Source organism: Haliotis asinina, chromosome 2 (assembly GCF_037392515.1).
Source record: "Haliotis asinina isolate JCU_RB_2024 chromosome 2, JCU_Hal_asi_v2, whole genome shotgun sequence".
Lineage (NCBI taxonomy): Eukaryota > Metazoa > Mollusca > Gastropoda > Lepetellida > Haliotidae > Haliotis > Haliotis asinina.
This window is the reverse complement of record NC_090281.1, coordinates 96846685-96867983: the sequence shown is the minus strand read 5'-3', so window position 1 is coordinate 96867983 and position 21299 is coordinate 96846685. Positions and strand designations below refer to the sequence as shown.

General features: G+C 37.6%; 1 protein-coding gene across 1 annotated transcript; it reads left to right on the top strand.

Annotated features, from left to right (window-relative positions):
• The first annotated feature begins 260 nt into the window (after window positions 1–260).
• LOC137274652 (cilia- and flagella-associated protein 97-like) lies at window positions 261–20988 on the top strand. Its single transcript, XM_067807963.1, has 2 exons — window positions 261–1653; window positions 15898–20988. Exons 1-2 carry the CDS (start codon window positions 364–366, stop codon window positions 16222–16224), a joined length of 1617 nt encoding a protein of 538 aa, XP_067664064.1. The 5' UTR covers window positions 261–363; the 3' UTR covers window positions 16225–20988.
• Window positions 20989–21299: the final 311 nt, after the last annotated feature.

The window sequence follows — 21299 nt, the reverse complement described above, 5'->3', positions numbered from 1 at the left end:
CTCGCAGGTTCCCTTCGTGTGCGAGATTTATCATTATACATAGTACGTACGACTAATTATATAAATCGAGTCTTGAACCATTTTATATACCATACACCTTATCTCAGCCAACTATTAAATGTATTTTAAACATTAAAACAGAATAACAAAATATAATAAAACCACTTAAAAAGGTACAGTTTGAAAAAGATCAATGAGTATTAAACGCTTTCACATACAAGTAAGAATAGTTGCTAGGAAATGTGTTTACACAATGCACTGAATAGTTGCTACAAAACAAGCGGGTTGACATGAAGTGCTGAGTCGGATACGTCAGGGCGGACTTTACCATGCTGTTTTGATCTTGCTGCATCACACGTTGATATGGATATGGACCAGGATTTAGAAGAATTAAAGGGCGATGTTGATTTTGATTTTTTCGATTCACCGGGCAAGGACAGATCACAATCTCCAAGAGACAAGAAGACTTCGGAGAAAATAAGCTCAAAACCACCACCTGCACCGAAGTCTCCTAAACTAGACTCACTGGAAGATATTCAAGAAAACGAACATAATCGAACATCAAGCTTAAGGACTGCTGGTCCTCGAGAAGATAAGGTGTCTTCCTCCAACTTCATGAACCAAGAGGATGAGGAGGAATATTCATCTGATTCTGATCACACAGATTCGGAAAGCGATTCCTCATTTAGTGATGTGTCAAGTGTTAGATCTGGGGGTAGAGGAAGAAATCGTTCAAGATCATTAAGTAGGAGTCGTTCCCCGTCCACAAGCCCAGACCAGCGATACAGCAGGTCTGAAAAGACAAGTAAGGAACATTCACGTGGTGACAGAGACAAAAGAAAAGCAAGATCACGATCAGAAAGTCTTTCCGATACTGAAAGTGATAGTGAGAGTACTTCAGACTTTTCAGATAGAAGTCCCAGCCCTACTCCAAGAAATAAACAAGAGAGAAAGTATAAAGACATTTCACAAAATCCTGTTCATAAGGTTGAAGAAAGACCACGAGAAGCAAGGGTGAGACCATTTTCAGCACATCCAAGTAAAAGGCAGAGTGATTCTAAGCATCAGGCATGGAGTGCTAGTGATAGAAATAACACTTTCAGAAACAGTGATTCAAGCCATAAGAATAAATCAAGGTATGAAAATCATGATAGTGACAGGTCAGATTCTGATTCGGAAAGTGATATGACAGACGTTTCTCCGTTGACATCACCAAGGAGCAGTCCTCACAAGAAGAAGTCTGATCTCCGAAATGGATCTCATAAAAAGACTGTGCAATACCGTGGCATACCACCAAATCTGGAGAATGCTGGTTATTCTTTAACTCCAGGTGAGGCTGAAACACTGGATCTAAACATTTTGATGAAAGCTGTTTCAGAATTGGAGAAAAAGAAACGTGTGAAGGACAATACAAGACGTGTCATGTTTGCTTCTCCAAAGGCACATGACCGGAGCAATTATACCTTTTCTGATGACAGAACTAAATTAATTGAAAAGGAAAATCAGAGGTTGTTGCGTGAAATAATGAAGCATGTAGCAGAACAGAGAGAACCACATCAAGTGAAACGAGCAGACCCTACTCCAGTTAGAAGATTAACAGCTTCAGCCATTAACCGTCAGAGACAACAGAAAAAAATTGAATCCGACAACTTGGTGAGAATGATATTTTTTTTGTCTAGTGTTTTATCATTTGTGAACAACATTTGCAATATTTAAGGACATAAAGTCAGTTTTTCCTTGTATTTGAACAGGAAAGTCCTTTAATGAAAGGAAAGACATGTCAGGTCAATATCAAATATAAATTGTCACTTGTAATGATTTCTATGTTACTTTTTTTAAATTACAGCGTGACCACTAGAAGCATCGTCATCTAAGAAATTGAACAATGTTTCTTCAATTTCATTCTAATCAATCACATATGCGAAATTCTTGTTAATTTATGAAAACCCCAAATTATTTTGTAAATCATACTTTTTATGAAATGTCTTCAGCAGTTCTTCCTGTTCAGATTCACTTGCATATTACGTAAGTGAGCCATGACCCTTTGTTAAATTAGTTCATTGTTCATGAATATTTACAAATATTTTTAAGTGAGATATGGAAAATGAAATATACCCAAAATGAGGGTCTTTACATCTCTGTCATTATGCTAAAAGTGTGTGTGCATGCATGCATGCATGGTTTTTCAACATTGGGTACATTGAAATCTGAAGTTAAGCCCTGTTGTCTTTAAATCTGCACCATGCTCAATTAACAAGCACAACCCTTTATTTAAACCCTTTAGTGAGCTTAATTAGTCATGTAATCCTCTCAGCAGAATTTGTGGCCATACTACTATCATGTCCTCTACTACCCCAGCATCCTTTACTCTTGATATGAGACAGGACAGGCAACTCATGATTTTGTTAAATCTCAAGCACTGCATGTATTTTAATAGACCGAAGCTGTAACATGTTGCAAACAGAAAGAAATGTTGTTTCAAGGCCTTTTGCTGTGTGCCAGTTACCAGGAATCACTTTGAGCAGGGATTTGGGGATTTTTACACATTGAAATAGAAAATATCCCATTCAAATTTTACCGTTGGTAAAAATTCCCATTACTTATGCATGCTTACACTATGTACTAATATAGAAATATCCAGTAATATCTTCTGAAAATCCAATTGTTCAGATTATGGAGGAGATTTTCCACAATTGACCTTTTGCTCCATAGAGATCTCTGTCAGTTACAATGGGTATTGTCTTAAACAGCATGGATCAGTGCTCCTACTGTTAACCTTTGCAGCCAGGCTGAGCTCCATTATTGACAGGCTGTCCGGACATGGCTAGCATAATGAAGAGGCTAGACTGTACTAAAATCACATGCTCAAGCATTCCAACCATTCCAAAATTCTTACAGGGTTTTGTTTCTTCGCCAGTGAATCGATGCTAGAATTTAGTAGAAACAGGAAAATGTGAGGAACAACTTGTTTAAGTAATGTTTAAAACGATGACTCCAAAAAGACATAGCACAGCACAGATATGTACTTGTGTTTCCTGATTTTGTTGGCTTCGTGTAGATCTAAAGAAACATGTTATTTGAAGAACTTATTTGATTTATTTATGTGCATTGTGTTGTTAAATAAGCCAAATACAGGACACTTTCAAGATGTGAACTTTAAGATGTGGCATAGCATGTCTTCATCCTGACTGTCTTTCAGTCATGTTTGCATTTTACCAAATTCTTGATGCATTGGGTAAGAAAAAAACATTATCGAATTCAAAATAACACAATGAAAAATATGTTAAGTTGTAACAGACAAGGTGTATGTTTCATCTTGAAGTCAGGGATGCTTGCTAGCATCCATCATTATGTACTGTTGTTCTAATCTTGAGGGAAGGCAATCTATAATTCATGACAGCTTGATAGTGTCTGGGGATTCATGTCACTTAACCAGTTGAGCTTCAGCCACCTACTAGTACTATCCATTGTCTGCAACTAGGTTTTTGTCTTAGGTAAGAGTACCATGGGGAGACGTAATGAATTTACAATTATCTTGATATCTTTGCATAAATATGCCAATATCCAGTTGGTTCAACTGCTCAAGGACACTTGGTTTTTCCCCAAGATCATTGGATATCCATCACAACGGCACATAGTATTTTCAGCCTCAACTCCATGGGGATCATTTATGGCACGAGTGTAGAAATCTCTTGATGATATATCAGATTGTTGGTCTTACTGGCCAAGTAACATGCTTTCCGTGACAATCTGTTTATGTCTGGTCCAAAGGAACTTGTGTTTGTTGTACATGCTTTTTGATCAGCATGCTACCATAATCAAGTTAACAGACTGGATGGTCATGCATGGTCACCTGCCTGGAAGTATGATGATGTGATCTTGTTTAGTATCCATCGCTTGGTGTAAAGCAAATTTCTGGTGTTCCCTGCTGTGATATTGCTAGAATACTGCTAATAACAGCATAAAACTATACTCACACCATCACTTGGTTCTTCGGTTTACCAACAAATTGTTGGAATAGTGCTGCATATTGCAGTTTTTAACACTAATCCGTGGGCCCTCTGTGATATTGATGGGATGTTGGTAAGAGCAGCATCAAACTAAATTCACTTACCATTCCATGGGTCAGTATTGGAATTGGTAAGAAGCACATTGTAGTCATGAATAATGGCTGTCAGCTGAAAGCTAGCATGACTAGTGCAGTCATGTTTAATGAATGAGATGGCCACAAATTGCTGTATACCCTGTCTGAAGTGAAGGTGCAAGGTGACCTCAGTTTGGGGAGGTGTGGACATGTTGTATGGGGATGGCACTGGCCCAGGGACCCACACAAACATCATTAATTGCTTATCACTATGGATCTTCAATGTTTTATTGGAAAGGTTTTATTCCTGTGGGAAGTGAAGTAGAAAGATGAACATGTTGTTTACCTACAGTCTGTTGTGTATGCTGTGCTAGTATTGTGTTCACTGGAAGAGTGTGACAGTCAGAACATGTATATTTAGTTGTTGCTTGGTTGATTTGCATAGTAGGTCATGTTTGTTTAATGTGTGATTTGAGGATCAGCACTGGGTGATCATGGTAACAGGAACAAGTTGGTTGTTGAGCTTCTTTCACAATATCTGTCTGCTGACCACTCATCAGTGACTGGAGTTATAATTCACATGATCCAAGGCCAAGTAACTTTTTTCAGTGGTGTTTGGTTGATGGGTATGACAGTTGGTATTGAAGGGATCTTGTCTGACCCAGGTGGCAGTGCTGGAGCTGCTTGGTTCCATTCATTCCATGTCTAGTCCTTCAGTTTGGTCTGCTTGGTCTAATTTAGATTTGAACTGATTATTTCTTAGATCCTTGGTTTGTTGATGCATAAAAACCTTTCACATGTCATAAGAATGAACAGAGATATACTTCTTACATTTATGTTACCCTGGTAATATAATAACATGCATGCATGAGAAGCTGTAATTTGAAGGGTAGAATCGCAGCCAGTGTTGCAAGTGTTCACTTGTCATGCCAGCAGTCAGAGTTTGATCACTTACATGAGTACAATTTATACAATGTCACTTTGAACTTTGATATTGATAAAATATTGCAAAGAGAAGCCCAGAAGCCAAATGTTCTGCCAAATTTCAAAATAAAAACCAGTGATAATGTGTGGCTGCCTTTCTGCATTAGCAAGACTTGACATGACACTTGCAAGACCCAACCTTGAAAGAATAGACAGCAGCCAACATGAAAGAACACTGCTACTTGTTGATAGTTCCTGTCTATCCCTGCCAGGCCTATTGTTGAAACTTCCTCTCATCCTGGATCCTGATCACTGCCTGTATTGAGCACTGACTGTATGGAGAGTATCACGTTACATGTTGCATGTATTCCCACACATATATGACCTCAACTCACAATGACGCTGGTTCTTCTATTCTGTGGATTCTATGCATGTAATTTCCTGGCACATGTACACTTGTCTGTAAACTGGGTAAAATGACACAGACAGTAATCCAGTCCCTTCATGGCTATTGTGGGTCAGTATCCAGTCAGGCAATAACGCCAATATTGGTGCACTCAAAGGGTCCCCATTAGGACCCCAAATAGAACTGGGGACATAATAATATTAACAGAGCCCAAACATGCCTGTCAATGGCTGACTGGGAAGGACTGGAGAGTGACATTGTCTTCCCATGTGTGGCCAGATTCCCTGCTTTAAGGAAATATTGATGATCAACATAAGTTAGCATTCATCTGTGTACAACTGATATACCAGAGGTGCTCAGTAATCACAGATTGTTCAAAGCAATTATTAGTCAAACATTATTTTCATAATCAAACTCACAAAAATGTGCTACCTCACACAAGTTCTCAACTATTCTATTCTCTTATATAGGTTTTTAAACAGTGTAATATGTATTATTTGGAGAAAAAGAGAGCAAGTATGAAACCAATGTCGTTTTGAAAAATATTGTGCAGAGCTATTGGCTTTTTTTCGGTTTGGTGTTGTCAAGATTTAGTGAAGAAAATGCTAGAAGTCAGCAAGATAGTGCTAACTGGTAATTTCAGTGTCTGACTGGTGAGAATATGGAATCATCAGTCACAATTATAACCTCTTCCCTTTACCAGCTGCAGCCAGCTTGAAATGTTTTCATCAACCTAGTCCTCCCACGTTCAGATTCTGCAGCAGTAAATAAAGGATATCCTCAGCTTAAACGATATCGCTAGAGACAAATGACAGTTGGACCTCTTTATGACTCTTAATAAGGCATACTTGATTACTTCATTGCTATTGCTGAATTTGAGAAATATCCTCTGCACATTTTAGATGACAGTCATATTTCAACTGTGGATTCTTGTTTTCCCCTAATATTTGTCATCAAGGATGGCTTTTCAGTACTTTTACTGACTTCTTTGCATGCTGTTTAGAGATCAGTGTGATGAACAAGCTCCTATGGATACACAACTTTTTAACAACTGAGGTACTGTTTACTTTATAAAAGTGTTATATTCTGCGCTAGCATGTACCCTCAATTTGTAACTTTTATGCATTCACTTAATCAAGTATGAATTTTATCAGGTCATTGCTGCAAAATTCACTTCATATTAAGTTCCCCACATCAGAAATTAATGTGAAATCCATCAACAGATCAATACACTAACTCTCAGATTTAATCATAAACATGTTACGAAATCTACATCAGATCTTTTCATTGATTCAGACCAAAGGGAGGCAACATTAAAACATTTATTGCTATATTTCTTAAGATGTTTATTTGGAAACTAACCTTAGAATTTATAGAATGATATATGCATTTCAGTGACAGACAACTTGAGTGGGCCAGTGGTGGATTGTATGATTCTATGTCACATGGCCAGTCAGTATGCATGAATTATGCATTTGAATTACCAAAATACTACTTTATGAGACAAGTACATTATCTGTAGAAAGCCAGAAATAGACAATAGAAAACCCATAAACAAAGGTATGGTGTAATTAAGAGATGGTCTCCACCTGTAATAATCGAGTCCTTAGTTAAGTCAGGGTGGAACCAATAAACTCTTAATTACATTCATCAGGATTGATAAGGTGCTGATCCTCGTAATACCCAGCTTAGATTATGTGACATAGTGATGCAGGTCTTGGAAAAGAGTTCTCCCTGTGTATCAGCTGTGTACTTGTGCAGGGCAGCACACTCTCAAGGCCTAATGAGGCATAATAATCTCCTGTTGTAATAGAGCTGGCAACTGAGGTGGAGTTGGGTGAGATAATGCCTTGTTAATTGGTTAGTGCAGAAATCCCTTTGGGTGCATTACTACAGTTGAGGTTTAGAAAATTAAGAAAAGTATCAGGTGTTTGTTACAAATTAGACTGTATGAAGTACAGTATCTGCCCTGAAGGCTTATGAGACACAATATGGCCTATATATATTGCGTCTTTACTATCAGCAATGAAAAAAGTCTTTAAATTTACATACAAGCGGTAGGGTAGATACTGGTGTAAACATTCACTCGTCATGCTTAAAATGCTTGGTTTGATTCCTCATGGATACAACATGTGAAGCCCATTGTTGGTGTCTCTCAGTGATATTGCTGACACAGACATAAGCACTCACTCACTCACTCACTCACCGTGTTGACACTATTCTCAGACTACATTACAGATTCCAACCTCTACTACTTTATCGTAGTTGCTACAAATTTTAGCCTCAAACTACGCCAGTAGGACCGCACTAGAAATTCCACAAAATTTGAAGAAAGTTAATCAAAATTCGGATATATAGTCAAAAAATATATTTTCAACGATTAGATAGATTTTCGCCCAAGAGAGAAGACAAGAGGAAATGTGCTCTCACATAACCTTTATTTGTGGATATAGGAGAACTGTGGCAAAAATCATGTTGTAAATGAGGGATTTCATTCTGTATGCGCACTGATTATTCAGTGATTCAACAAATTGAAAATGACTAATATTCCTCTCAGTGATTGAAACATCATTGTTTACCAAAACCATGTGCAATCATCACCCATTCTTGTGCCCACAAAATGTGACATCACCTTGATTCGTGGATTACATAGTTGGTGACTTCATGCCACTATGTACGACAGTCCATTGCAATAAGCATTGACACCAGGGAAAGCAGACACCAAGAAGTGAGAAGGCTGTAGCTAATGGTATCTTTTATATTTTTTTTACTTGATATTTTTTGGAACAATAATTGGTAATGGTGGCATTCGTGATCTTGTGCTATGTATCTCAGTGCTGGATAATTAAATTTAGTGTATACATGTAATGAAGAGATCTAGAACATTTTTGTCAATGATGCGTGGAGTTGTATGTACTTCAAAAGTACCCCATCATGACGTCAGTCAAGGTTTAATATACGAGCTAGCATGATAATTACTCTTTTGATCCACAAATCAAGGTTATCCATAAATTTTGGTTACAGTAAAAATTAAGGCATCACTGTTGATCAATGTCATATTATCTTTCTCAGAATCTGTTATATCTTAAGTGTTTAGTTGTCTAATAATCCTATGGTCAAACTTACTAATTTTTATCCTTGAAATATACTATTGGGGGTTGGCATCTTTTCTGTACAATACAAGAATCACACTTGCTTGTATTGTTTCATATGTTGATCCGATGGCATTTCACATATGGACACTTTGATTCATATTTAATGTAATTACAGTATGGTTCAAAATTATTGAGAATAGCTAAAGCATTTCATATTATTAAACGAGAACAAATCAGATAAAATTGAATGTATTGTGAAAGTGAACTGACCTTTTCATGTTGTGTAGGTAACAATTTAATATTTTATCAAGTCTCCTTGAGCTTCACGGCACAGTCTAAGACAGGTAGGCATACTTCCTATCAGAGAGGTTAGTGTTTCGTGAGTTATGCTGTCCCAGTATCGGACCACTTCTCTCTTCATGTCTTCAATTTTTGTCAACCCCTTTTGATTCACACATTCCTTCATCATCCCCCAAATGTTCTCAATGGGATTTAAGTCAGGACTATATGCAGGAAATGGTAATGCAGTCACATTTTTCTCCTGAAACCACTGCTTGGCATGTTTTGCGGTGTGTTTAGGAACATTATCTTGCTGCAAAATCCAGTCATTTCCATAAAACACATGTGCACTTGGAAGGAGAAAATTATCTAATATGTTAGTGTAGCGTTGACTTGTCAGATTTCCCTCAAACACACACAGCGGGGTCGTTCCTAATAAGGATATCCCTCCCCATACATGAAACTTTGGGCTGTATTTAGGTCGTCGATACAACGGTGCTGACGCAGACTTTGTCCACATTTTCACATTATTGGGATATACCCATATTGAGCTTTCATCAGTAAAAATCACATTTTCCCAGTCAAAGTTTTCATGTGCCAAACACCACTCAACACGCCTGTCTTTATGTTCTTGTTTCATGAGAGGAGAAGGAATTCCAGTCTTTTTCTCCCATCCAAGATCAATCAAATTTCTTCTAACTGTAGATTTTGATACAACTGTTGATCCCCTTTCTATCATTTCATACCTGATGTTGGAGATGCTTGCCCTTTGCTTTTTAGACGCTAAAATTCCCAGCCGGACGCGATCTGAGAAGTCCAATTTTCTGGGTCTCCCTGCTCCTTTCTGGTGCCCAAAATCCTTTCCCTCTTTAAAATTCTTCCTAATCCTATACACAGTAGAAAGAGGAGTTCCTGTTCTCTCTGCCAATGTATTTACATCATCAATTCCTTGATTACACAACTCAAAAATCAACCTTCTTTTATCTTCAGCAGACATTGTTGACAGTGCTGAGGAAAATGACGTCTGCTACAAATTCAGGGGAGGTAACTCTAATTGTACTATACTCAGTAGGCCAAGATGAGTTACCTCCCTTATACCATTACTTAGTTTTAAGTATCAGTGAATCAGTTGAGGTGTTAGGATAGCTCAAAGTAAGAAGAAAAATTCTCAATAATTATGAACCAGACTATATGTCAAAGATATTTCATGGACAGGGAATTCATCATGATATATCATATCCTGACATATATCGCATTATGAGATTGTCATATGATGACGTGCCTTGTGTTGGGTTCTGAGGGCTCTGACAGTTACACGAGAACGCCTACTACAATAACACAGAAAGAATCATGTATTTGTGAAGCATTACTTTATTTATGCATTTCTCTGTAACCCACTTAGTGATTGTGTAACAATGGGTTACAAAGAGTAAAGGTTTGTGTGCATGCTACCATAGTTACAACTGAATGTATTGGTTTTAATCATTCAGACTACCATACTTTTTGTTGTCACATGGGACAGGCTGTGCCAGTTACGCCATCCTTTCTACAACTGACTTTAAGTAATTTTGTCTTGTTTTTTATTTTGTCTTAAATAATATACCAAGTTTAGTCTCTGTTAATGAGTTTCCACTGACTACTGGACTGACAACCAGCAAAGGAAACAGTATTGTATGCTGACTGAGGTACCTAATGGCATTTCAGTTGCAAATTGAGCCTGAATTTGTGTGTGTCATCTCCTATCATTCACCAACATATCTCCAGTATTACTGTACCTGAAAACAACCCATTGCTGTCAGCACTGGAACTTGATTTCTTTGTGTTCTTTTGTTGTTGATTTTGAGGACATGTATGGAGTTGGGGTCCAAAAGTTCAAAATTGTAGGTAGAGACTTAAGACTTGATACATTTCCATCTGGTTTTGATAAAACCAACAGTGAAAAAGTTGTGATTTCTTAACTTTGACCATGATCTGGTAGTTAAAGAGATCATACTTTATCTTCATTTTTGTCCTCTTCATTTTTTATCCTCCCCCCACGGCATGTAATGCGGGGGATATAGTCAACGGCTCATCCGTCCATCCGTAATCATTTTGTTTCCTGAGCATAACTCAGAAACCGTTCAATATTTTTAGACCAAACTTTATAGATATAATAATCTCAGCCTATGGTTGTGCCTTTTGCTGTTTACAGATTTTTGGCATTTATATTTTTTTTTGTTTTTCCATGGAGCATTTTGGTGTTAGTCTTATGGTGGGGTGGGCTTCGTTTCCGGAGCAGAACTCAAAAATGGTTCAATAATTTAGTGCCAAACTTGGTAGATATGTGTGGCAGACCCCAAAGTGGTGCCTTTTGCTATATACAGGTTTTTGTGATTTATCATTTTCTTGGTTTCCATGGAAACGTTTTGGACTTAGTCTCAAAATGGAGGGATGGGCTTCGTTTCCTGGGCAGAACTCAAAAACCATTCAATATTTTTCTTCAATACTTTATGGATATATTAATCTGAACCTATAGTGGTGCCTTTTGGTATTTACAGGTTTTTGTGATTTATTATTTTCTTGGTCTCCATGGAAACGTTTTTAACTTGCTCTCAAAATGAGAGGTGTGTTTCATTCCTGGAGCAGAACTGAAAAACTTCTTAATATCTGTTGGTAAAACTTGGCAGATATGTGTTGCAGACCCCAAAGTGGTGCCTTTTGCTAGGTACAGGTTGTTGTGATGTATTATTTTCTTGTTTTCCATGGAAACGTTTCGGACTTAGTCTCAAAATGGAGGGATGGGCTTTGTTCCCAGAGCACAACTCGAAAACCATTTCATATCTTTCAACAGATATATGAAACAGATCTTGAAATTTTGACTTTGCTGATTACAGATATATGGCATTTATAATTTTTATGAATTCCATGGAAACAATTCAAACTTAGCCTAAAAAAACAATGAGTAACTGTCAGATGATTTGTCCTTTCAAACATGTTGGGGCCAGGGGGATATGTCATCTTCTGATGACTCTCGTTTACACTTGTGTTTTTTGGAGTCCAGTGCTGATGGACTTTTGGGACCCTGAAACAAATAACAGTATGGAAGTCAAGGTCGGATAAGACATTAAAGTTAAACTGCACGATGTTCATCCCTGATATTAAGACTCGAGTTACGTTAAACCTCAAGGACTCCCTTCAACTCAGTTTTGTTTTGTGTTTGTTTTTCATTGTAGCCATGGTCACAATGGTTTGTTGGAAACTGCTGCATGACCAGCTCATCTCTCATGTTATTTGGAAATGACATGTCACCACTGGATTGTCATATAGGATAGATTCTACGCCATGAAAGCTGGCTACTTAGGCCACTCTCTGTACATGTGTTTGAGGTGATCCAACCAACCCATTATTTCATGTGCAACCCTGTGCAGTTATAACAGTAGAACGGTACCTTAAAGATTTCAGACATTTTCACATTTTTCAATTTTTCTTTTTAATATTGTTCTTGTTGTCACTTCTATTTTACCTACAGTTAGAAAAATGTGCTCCCAACATCATTTCTAAATCAAATGTATGTTAATGTTAAAAATGAATTATTTATAATGTACAGGTCATAATATTTCAACAAAATATCTACTAACTTATGTGACTCCTTTGTTACTGAACTACCCACTCAGATACTCACTCATATCTGTTGAGCTGAAACACATGCCTTTACCTTGAGGCTTGTTACCAACTACAGCCACGGTTGAAAACAAGTGTTTGTTTTGCCACGTTGTTATCATGTTGCTGCCTGTCAGAAACAGGATTTGATACCATGTATAAATTCATTCAATCAATCAAATTTCAAAATCTTGTGTATCTACGAACGCAACCAGTAGAGCAAGTTCTACAGCTCGTCCTGAAATAGTTAAACCCTTGCTTCAAACATGGGGCTTAAAACGTCTAAGTAGTGACCCAAGCCAAGGTTGAAGTACTTATGAGTTGCTTTGAAGGCCTGGAAACTGTCATTATTAAGCTTACAGTACCATGTGGGATATGCATACATAATGATTTCATAGTACTTACTGAAGTATGCTTTGTTTAAGTCATTTGTATGCTTGGTTTCATGTTCCCAAAAGGGGAACATGCAAGGTGCTGGTTGCTGTGAAGCTGCATATTTGTTTTAGAGAATGTAGTTCCTTACTCTCAGTTCATAAACGTGTTGGTTTGTTTATTTAGGAATGGTTACTATTGATTTAAATTGTGGTTTGTGATATATACTATAAGTATGTTGGATAAAGGTTATTGATAAATAGTGTTGGGAATCAGAAACCATATTTGCTATGGATTATTGGTGAACTTATGGTGAACAATTATCAATAATTATCGAAGTACACACATGTTGAATGTAGTCATCAATTTTAAAGGTTTTTCTCTAGTTTTTTTCTAATTCATGTCAATGCCGTTATTCTGTTATTTATACAAAGATTTATGCTGTTGGGTGCATGTTGGTGAAGATTCGTCAAATTTAATAGTTTACTTCATTCAGTTGTGTTATACTAAAACAACAAAATTCTGATTAATCGAAAATATGTATTTTACAATTGATAATTATTTTTAATCCTTCTTTCAGTCGATTTTCGATTACTTTCATCATCAGAACGCCATTATCAATGAGACATAATTTAATTTGTCAGAATGTTAGCTAACACTGACTACTCTGAACTTATGTTGAAGTCAATGAAATGACATTCACTGAATATCAACCCATTACAAGACTTGGAACTGAGACTGAGACGAAAAAAAGACATATTTAGTATTCATGTTACAATGCTTCCAAGGCCTTTCACTTGTGTTTCTGTTCTTCTGTTGTGCCCTCATGTAAAGCTTGTTCAACAGTGTTACAGCCATAGTTGTCCTCACTTGTGTCACTGTGCTTGTGAACAACCACCATTATACAAAGAAGCCAGTCCACCCGGATTAATCTCATATTAGCTGCTGTGTGTGGCTTGCAAGCACCCAGAGGCATTGATAAAAACCCTTCTGCAAACACAGAATCGATCAGTGAATATTCTACCTATTCTACCTTTGCATTGGTGTTGAACATACCTGACTAGAACTGTGTCCTTCAGTGTCCCCAAAATATCATTTTGAGTCAGTGATTATTCAACAACTTGTCCATAGGCTGGATGGGGAATGTTAAGCTGGAACAAGTGAAAATCTTTTGAAGAGGTCTTCTTTTGCAGAGAGACAATGTCAAGCAAGTGTCCTCTGATTTTCTTTTCATTTTATCACTTGTTTGTTGAATATGTTTGGAACAGGGAGGTCATGATGGCAATGTTTGGAACAGGGTGGTCGTGATGGTGATGTTTGGAACAGGGTGGTCGTGATGGTGATGTTTGGAACAGGGCGGTCATGATGGCAGTTTTTGGAACAGGGTAGTCATGATGGTGATGTTTGGAACAGGGTGGCTGTGATGGTGATGTTTGGAACAGGGAGGTTGTGATGGTGATGTTAAGAACAGGGAGGTGGTGATGGTGATGTTTGGAACAGGGAGGTGGTGATGGTGATGTTTGGAACAGGGAGGTGATGGTGATGTTTGGAACAGGGAGGTCGTGATGGTGATGTTTGGAACAGGGAGGTGGTGATGGTGATGTTTGGAACAGGGAGGTCGTGATGGTGATGTTTGGAACAGATGGTGATTGGGATCTTTCTAACAGTGATTTCATGGTGGTAACATTTGAAATGATATTATGATAATGTTTGGAACAGTGAGGTTATGATGTTAGGAACACTGTGGTTGTGACAATGGTCATGAATGCTGCTAGTATAAAAGCCTGTTATACTTGAAATGGAAACCTCAGTGCAACCATTGCAGAGTTGATTAAGTGAGTCAGTACAAAGGAAGGGTTGTGCTGATAGTAGTATTTGCTAATGAGTTTCCCACTACTGAAGCTAGTGGAAGAATTGATTAGTATCTGATGTCATCATCTGTTTACATCTGTCCACACAATGGTTTCTTAGGAGTTGTGACTAGGTACAGAATATACTGTGACTTCTTGTACTTCGATGTACTTAAACAGTCAATACATGGGGTGCTGGGTGGCCTGATGATGAAATCCAGTGTTCCATACTTGGGTACAATGTGTGAAACCCACAGCTGAAGCTTATTCTGCAACTAATAAAAGAACACCCATCAGCATAATTGGATTGGGGCCAGCATTGATTTACATGATTACCATGTCAGGTTTTACCAAAATAAATCGTTTCTTATTATCCTCATTATCATACTAAAGCTCAGCACATTTTCTCATGTCCTCATGGGATTTGGCTATATGTTTTCAATAGGTCTGAAGAGTGACACTGAAAACACATCATTACAGATCTCATGGCAGTGGTTTCTCTGCTTCCAGCAATGAGTTAGAATGTCACCAGGTTAGATACTCAGTGTGTGAAACCTTCCATTGTGGTAAGGCAGCCTGTGTCAACAACAGTTTTATCGCACAGACTGAACTTGTGTTTCTGATGTGTGTTCTTTTTTTTTCAGTTTGATTTAAATGACATAGGACATGGTTGCTGCACAGCTTGTTTGAGATTTGTCTAATGTGGTAAATGTTGCAGGCAGTAACAGGACCATGCAAACCCATTAATTCAGTCTAGTGAAAGATGCTTTGTCAGCATGAGTCTAGAACAATGATCAAGTTCTATTTGTATCCATCCATAGGGCTATACACTGATTGTCAGTAGTGTAAATTACAAGCTGTATTGCCTAGTTACTATCGGGTTTTATGATATTGTCTACTGTCCTGTATCAGTCTTCTAAGTGTGTAAATGCAAACACTTTCATTTTTCAGTGGGGCAATATCACCTCTAAGCTGTGTTTGTCACTTATGACCATGATCACAGTAAATGTGTTACGCTGTGTATTTAGGGTCATAGTGGGTCGTTGTGACCCTGTGTTGTAAATTGTTGCTCTTGCTTTCTGTCACTGCAGCAGATTTGATTCAAGCTTGACCCTTCACAAATCGTAATGATGCTGGAATATTGCAGTCTTCAAAGCCGAGTTAAATCACATAAAGAAATTATCAATGATATGGATATCAGCATATAATGTAACTATCTGAACTGAACTTGAAATGTTTTGATTTCAGCAATTTTTGCGCCGTCTCCAAAAGGTGAAGCCAACGCGAGGAATGTCTCGCGATGATCAGATCAATCACTACCAACGCACCATGCTGTATGGAGTCCCCATTGCTGCAGGAGACAACCTACTCAAGTCTGGTCGCAGGTCACGACCAGGATCAGCAGGATCGACTATGAGTCAGAGGTCACGGAGCATGTGCAGTGTGACCAGTGCATCAACCACGGCCTCTGCTGCATCTACTGTGCGATCTGCATCTTCTAAAAGATCAGGTCGTTTAACTCAAAGTGCTAAAAGAATAATTGATGCTCGTCCAGAATGGTCAGACCGATGGTGAAGTGGTCACATTTAGATCATTTACATCTAGTATGGCTCTCAGTTATTTTCTAAAGAATGTAGTTAAGCAACCCAGAATATTTTATTTAATTTGGGGACCTTATTTTGTCTTATTCTGGTAAGATTAGGAGTATGACAAGAGCCCCATGACCATGACTTTTGTGCTGTATGTTTTTTACATTCATGTGAAGGCAAGTAGATCATAAATTATCAGATGTAAGATGCAGGACATTTTGTTTGTAGCTTGTCTGTATTATCATCTGTTAATGTTACATATGGTCATCTTTAACATATGAAATGTGTGCTAGTTGACATGGAGGTAAATTTGTGGAACAAACAAACACCCTCTTACCACTCTATATAGCTACAAAATATGAAACCAGTTTGTCATCTCCTATTAGAAGTTTCAAGGGGTTTACAAGGGTATGTTTTAGGAACATATTTATTCTTTTGTTATCATAATTAAAATTAGTCATTCTTGTTGTAGCGGTCAGCTGGCTTGATAGAGTAAGGTCATGTGGGTGGGACAGGATGAAAGGAGTTGCTTCATCGTGGGATGTACTTAGTTATGTTACCAGTTATTAATATCTCCCCTCATATTATACAAGGTTCCTGTAATCCTGGGAGGTCACAGACATAATATGTGTCATTTTTTACCTGTGTTTTTTGTAAATAGTGTTTCTAATGGTAATAATAGCTGTAATTATAATTTCATCTTTGGTGCAGACTTTAACCCTCTGCTTCATTGTTGAATAGTTTCACTGATATTTTCATATCCTTGTTTCATATCCGTCCAGATTGAAATCAGGTTGAATTCTAGGATTGCAATGTCAGAAAACATTTCTTTGATATTTGTTGTCCACAACTGTGGAACAAACATTTAAGCAATGGCTGTGTACTAATTATAGACTTCATTGTCCCCAGACATAATGATGGACTGAATGCCAGTAACATGGTTCAGGAAGTACATCTACATGACCTCAGGCCACACATCAAGTGTATTTTCACTATGTTGTTATTTTCCTCTGTCAAGTTTACATGTGGAATATAAGAATAAGAAAAATTATAATTGATTTCTTGGAACATTTGTCTCAAAAATTTTGATATTTTCTTATCCTTCATCAAGGTATATACCGATGCCATACATGTGTTGTTGTTCCCATGGTTACTGAATCTAAACACTCACTTGTGCAAAGTACATTTGTTAATATAGGTCAAAGCAAATTAGAAATTAGCACAGCTATCCTAGTGGAATTCTGCTTGCCCTGCTGGATGGTACCCAATGGAGAGTTACTACAGCTACCTTAGTATACTAAGATGTTGTTGACAGATGTGGAATGCAGTATATGGTTTTAATGCAGTCAATTTCCTTTCCTTTATATTGAAAGCATTGCATGTTTTTGCCACTGATTACGTCTTAAAACAGTAACTTTATACCAAGTAATTAAAGAGAAGGAAGTCACTGCAAAAAATATATTACTAGCTTTGAAATTTGTCACCTCCACGCAGAAAACACAAAACAGACGACAGACGACATATGGCTGTTGGGAGTGTTAGTTTGCGAGACTGAGATCATGTGTTGTATACATATAGACATGACTAGTGCTGTTTAGGCCTACCATGTATGGATCATTTCATTATCTGGAAACACTTGGTCCAGTAATTCATTATCAAGAAATGGAGGATGTACGGTGGATGTAATGCCCTGTCTACTTCAGTATCATTAGCGCATCGTGCATGGTGGCCAGAGTTTCACCATTACAGGGCATTCTGAATATATTCTCCATATTTCATCTCAAGTGTTAATCACCTGATCAATAGTGTTATTTCCAGGAGTCAGTATCGGGGAATAAGTTCGTGGCATTGTGGCATTGGTGAGGCTGCACATGGGGGGGGCTTTGTCAGTAGGTCTTAGTCAAGGAGGGCTTAACCAGTACAACAGAGAAACCTTTAAGGGTCAATATCTGTTTTTATGGACTAATAAAAGTCAGTATTGATCGAAGCAAATATTCAATAAAAACATTTTGTTACATCTTACCTACAAGATTGACATTATAAAGCAGCTATTTCTCATTGGTTGTATTGAACTAAGACATGTACAATAGGTTTGTTCTGAAGATTTGCAGATCTGCTTTGAAAGGACAGGATATATTTTCATTGTATTGCTGTTGCTTTGTAGTGACATTATTGCTATTGACCGTATTTCCTTCATAGACTACCATCATGTAAGTGATCATCAGCCAGTAGGAATAGTGAATGTTTACTGTACTCCAAGTAAGTATAATCTATCCTCATTTTGGTCACAAGTTTAGTAAGGGTTGAAGTTCCACTTTTTCAAAAGTGAAGTCAAAATAGTGATGCTTAACAATATTTTCATTATTTATATGCCATTTCTTGAACTAAACAGTCGAGATGAAATCACAAAAGGTTCACTGAGGCGTGACAACCGGTGTCTGATAAGCCCCAGGAAGCCAACACTCTCCACCCTCGTTAATGAAGGTATATATCAGGTGATCAATATCACTGATTGGCTATTGATTATGCATTCTCTCCAGGTATTGTGAAACATTATGTCACACTACACAGTCACATTGATATGATTGAGTACCAGCCTCAAGAGAAGCTTTTCAATTCCAATGACCCATTCCCTTCACACAGCTGCAGATGTTTGAATGATGTCCACGGCCCAAGTTGTACTTGCTTCTGTCACCTTGTATTGGTTACCAGAGTGGTTACTGATCAACAACATTGTTGTGTGGATATGGAATAACGTTCAGGTTGAAGCAAGACAGTAATTCTTCACAGCATTTTCACTGTGTAAGCAGTTTTTAATTAAACAGTTGAAAACATGAAAATATCTATTTGCCTCACTTTATATATATTTCAGAATGATTTATTGTAAACCTGAAACTGAAATATGTTTTCTACATGTCTGATTTAAGCAATTTTAATCTGTTTCTTGTCTGTAGCAGAGGTTTGTGATGTAACACTGTTCATTACAGCAATAGCAACACCATTAACTTACTGGTTTACTGAAAGATATGCCTTAAACTGTAGAGCTGTTCAGGTGACATGTAAAACAAAAGGTAATCTTACAAACAGATGATAATCATCATCGTCATCGTTATATATTCCATGCGGCCAACAGTACAACTTGTGTAAAATTTGAGAGAACATACATAATGCCCTACAAGCAAAATTCATTTGAATTTAACATATTGCATTTACAATACACAATACTTAATCGGCCAGTTTGTGAGGTGTTTTAGATATATTGAAAATGAATGATCCATACTGAAGGCAAGACTGTCATGTATGTGTTATTGTATTGTACATGTGCACATGAATAATTTATTGAAAGGTTTTGGTAAAGTGGAAAATGTTCTATGCATGTGTAAACACAAGCATTTTATCTATTGAAGATCAGTTTGAAGGAGCTCTTTTCACATGGCATGACATGCAAGGGATCAATTGTCATGACCTTGAATTTAAAGCGTGTGTACATCATGTTGGCGTCTGATGTTAGAACACAAAGGGTCATCATGACATCAACCTATAACATGGACTGATTCACCTTCCCATTTATTTCACCCATAAAGATAACAATACATTGTTTTATGAAGTCTAGCAGGCTTAGGTTCCATGCAGTACATATAACAAGAATTGTAAGTATCGGTAATGTCTTGTTAAACTGAGTTGATATCCTGCAGAAAATTGTTAGAAAATGCATCACAAATGTCTGATGCATACATGGTTTTGTTTTTTTTTTAAAAAAAAAAATTCACACTATAGTGTAGTTTTCATATTTATTTATTTATATGTATGTATATTTTTCAAACTATGGAAGTAATAACAGTAAATACAGTTCAGCTTGGCCTGATTAGTACAGCTGTATGGGTTGTATTCCGTGGCTCATTACAAGCTGGGGTCCTGGTAGTTTTAGTCAGGGTTGACATTTGTAGAGCAAGCAGATCTATATTTATCTTTAGTGTTTTTACTTTGTGTATAAACAGAGAACTTTGCCTCATGGTGGTATACTTGCAATTTCTTTTGTCAGCTTACCTCAGTTTGTATCATCTAGAGAGTTTCTCCTGCTATTGTTATACTGTAAACTGTCAGTGATGTAAATAGCATGTGTAAATATATATACATCTTTGTAATGTCAGTCATGAAGCTGGAAGTACCATGTGTTGAATGTCTCGAAAGAAGTGGATCTCTGTGGCAACATCCAGTGGTGTCATACTCAGATAGCATTTCTCTCTCTCCAGATAAAATAAGTTTGGGCAAGCACATATTATACATGTAGAAAAAAAACATTGTTATTCCAGAGCTTTATAGTGTGTTAAAACATCAGGTAGACAATTAGCTGTTGACAGGCCAATTATCAGTTACCTTCAGTAAGTACCACTTGTACTGAAACACCCTGTTTCCAATGCTATTTGTTTGTAGCTTGTTGGGACCTGTTGTCTTGTTATCTTATATATTTTTATGTATATTACCTCCTCTACTCTTCCCTTGTCTCAAGGTTGTGAAGTAGTGTCTAAGTGGGACCTGATAGTTAGCAACTGTCAGACCAATGCAAGGTATTGTTAAATCGATGAGAGCTCGTGTGGCTTGATGTCACATTTTGGTAGTCCGGTAGGTGTTGAAGCCCAGAGCACCATGTCTGTTAGCCTGTGCCTTACTCCATGTGAGTCAACCGTTCATCTTACGTGTATCTAGGACAGTGCCTGTAATGTGTGTGGCAGAATAAACCAGGACAGTACAGGGTGTGTTTGTCTTCAGTCAGCCAGCGGGGTCAGATTAGATACTCTGAACATGGATCTACGAAGTTATTGAGCCTGACCTCATGTTTCCTTTAGTCAGATCTTGTGAGAAACATGAACTACCATGACAACGCACTGGGTCCAGTAGTTACACCTACTGGCTCAGGGTTGGGGGCGTAGCCCAATGGTTTAAGTGTGTGCTCATCATGCTGAAGACCAGTCCCCAAAGTAGGTCAATGTGTACCCCGCTGTGATATTGCTGGAATATTGCTAAAAGCAGCATAATCCATTGGCACAGTGAGTGTCATGT

Coding starts and splice junctions, on each gene's coding strand:
- LOC137274652 (XM_067807963.1), top strand. CDS start 364: ATGGATATGGACCAGGATTTAGAAGAATTAAAGGGCGATGTTGATTTT. Junction 1,654..15,897: donor AAATTGAATCCGACAACTTG/GTGAGAATGATA, acceptor TTTTGATTTCAG/CAATTTTTGCGCCGTCTCCA.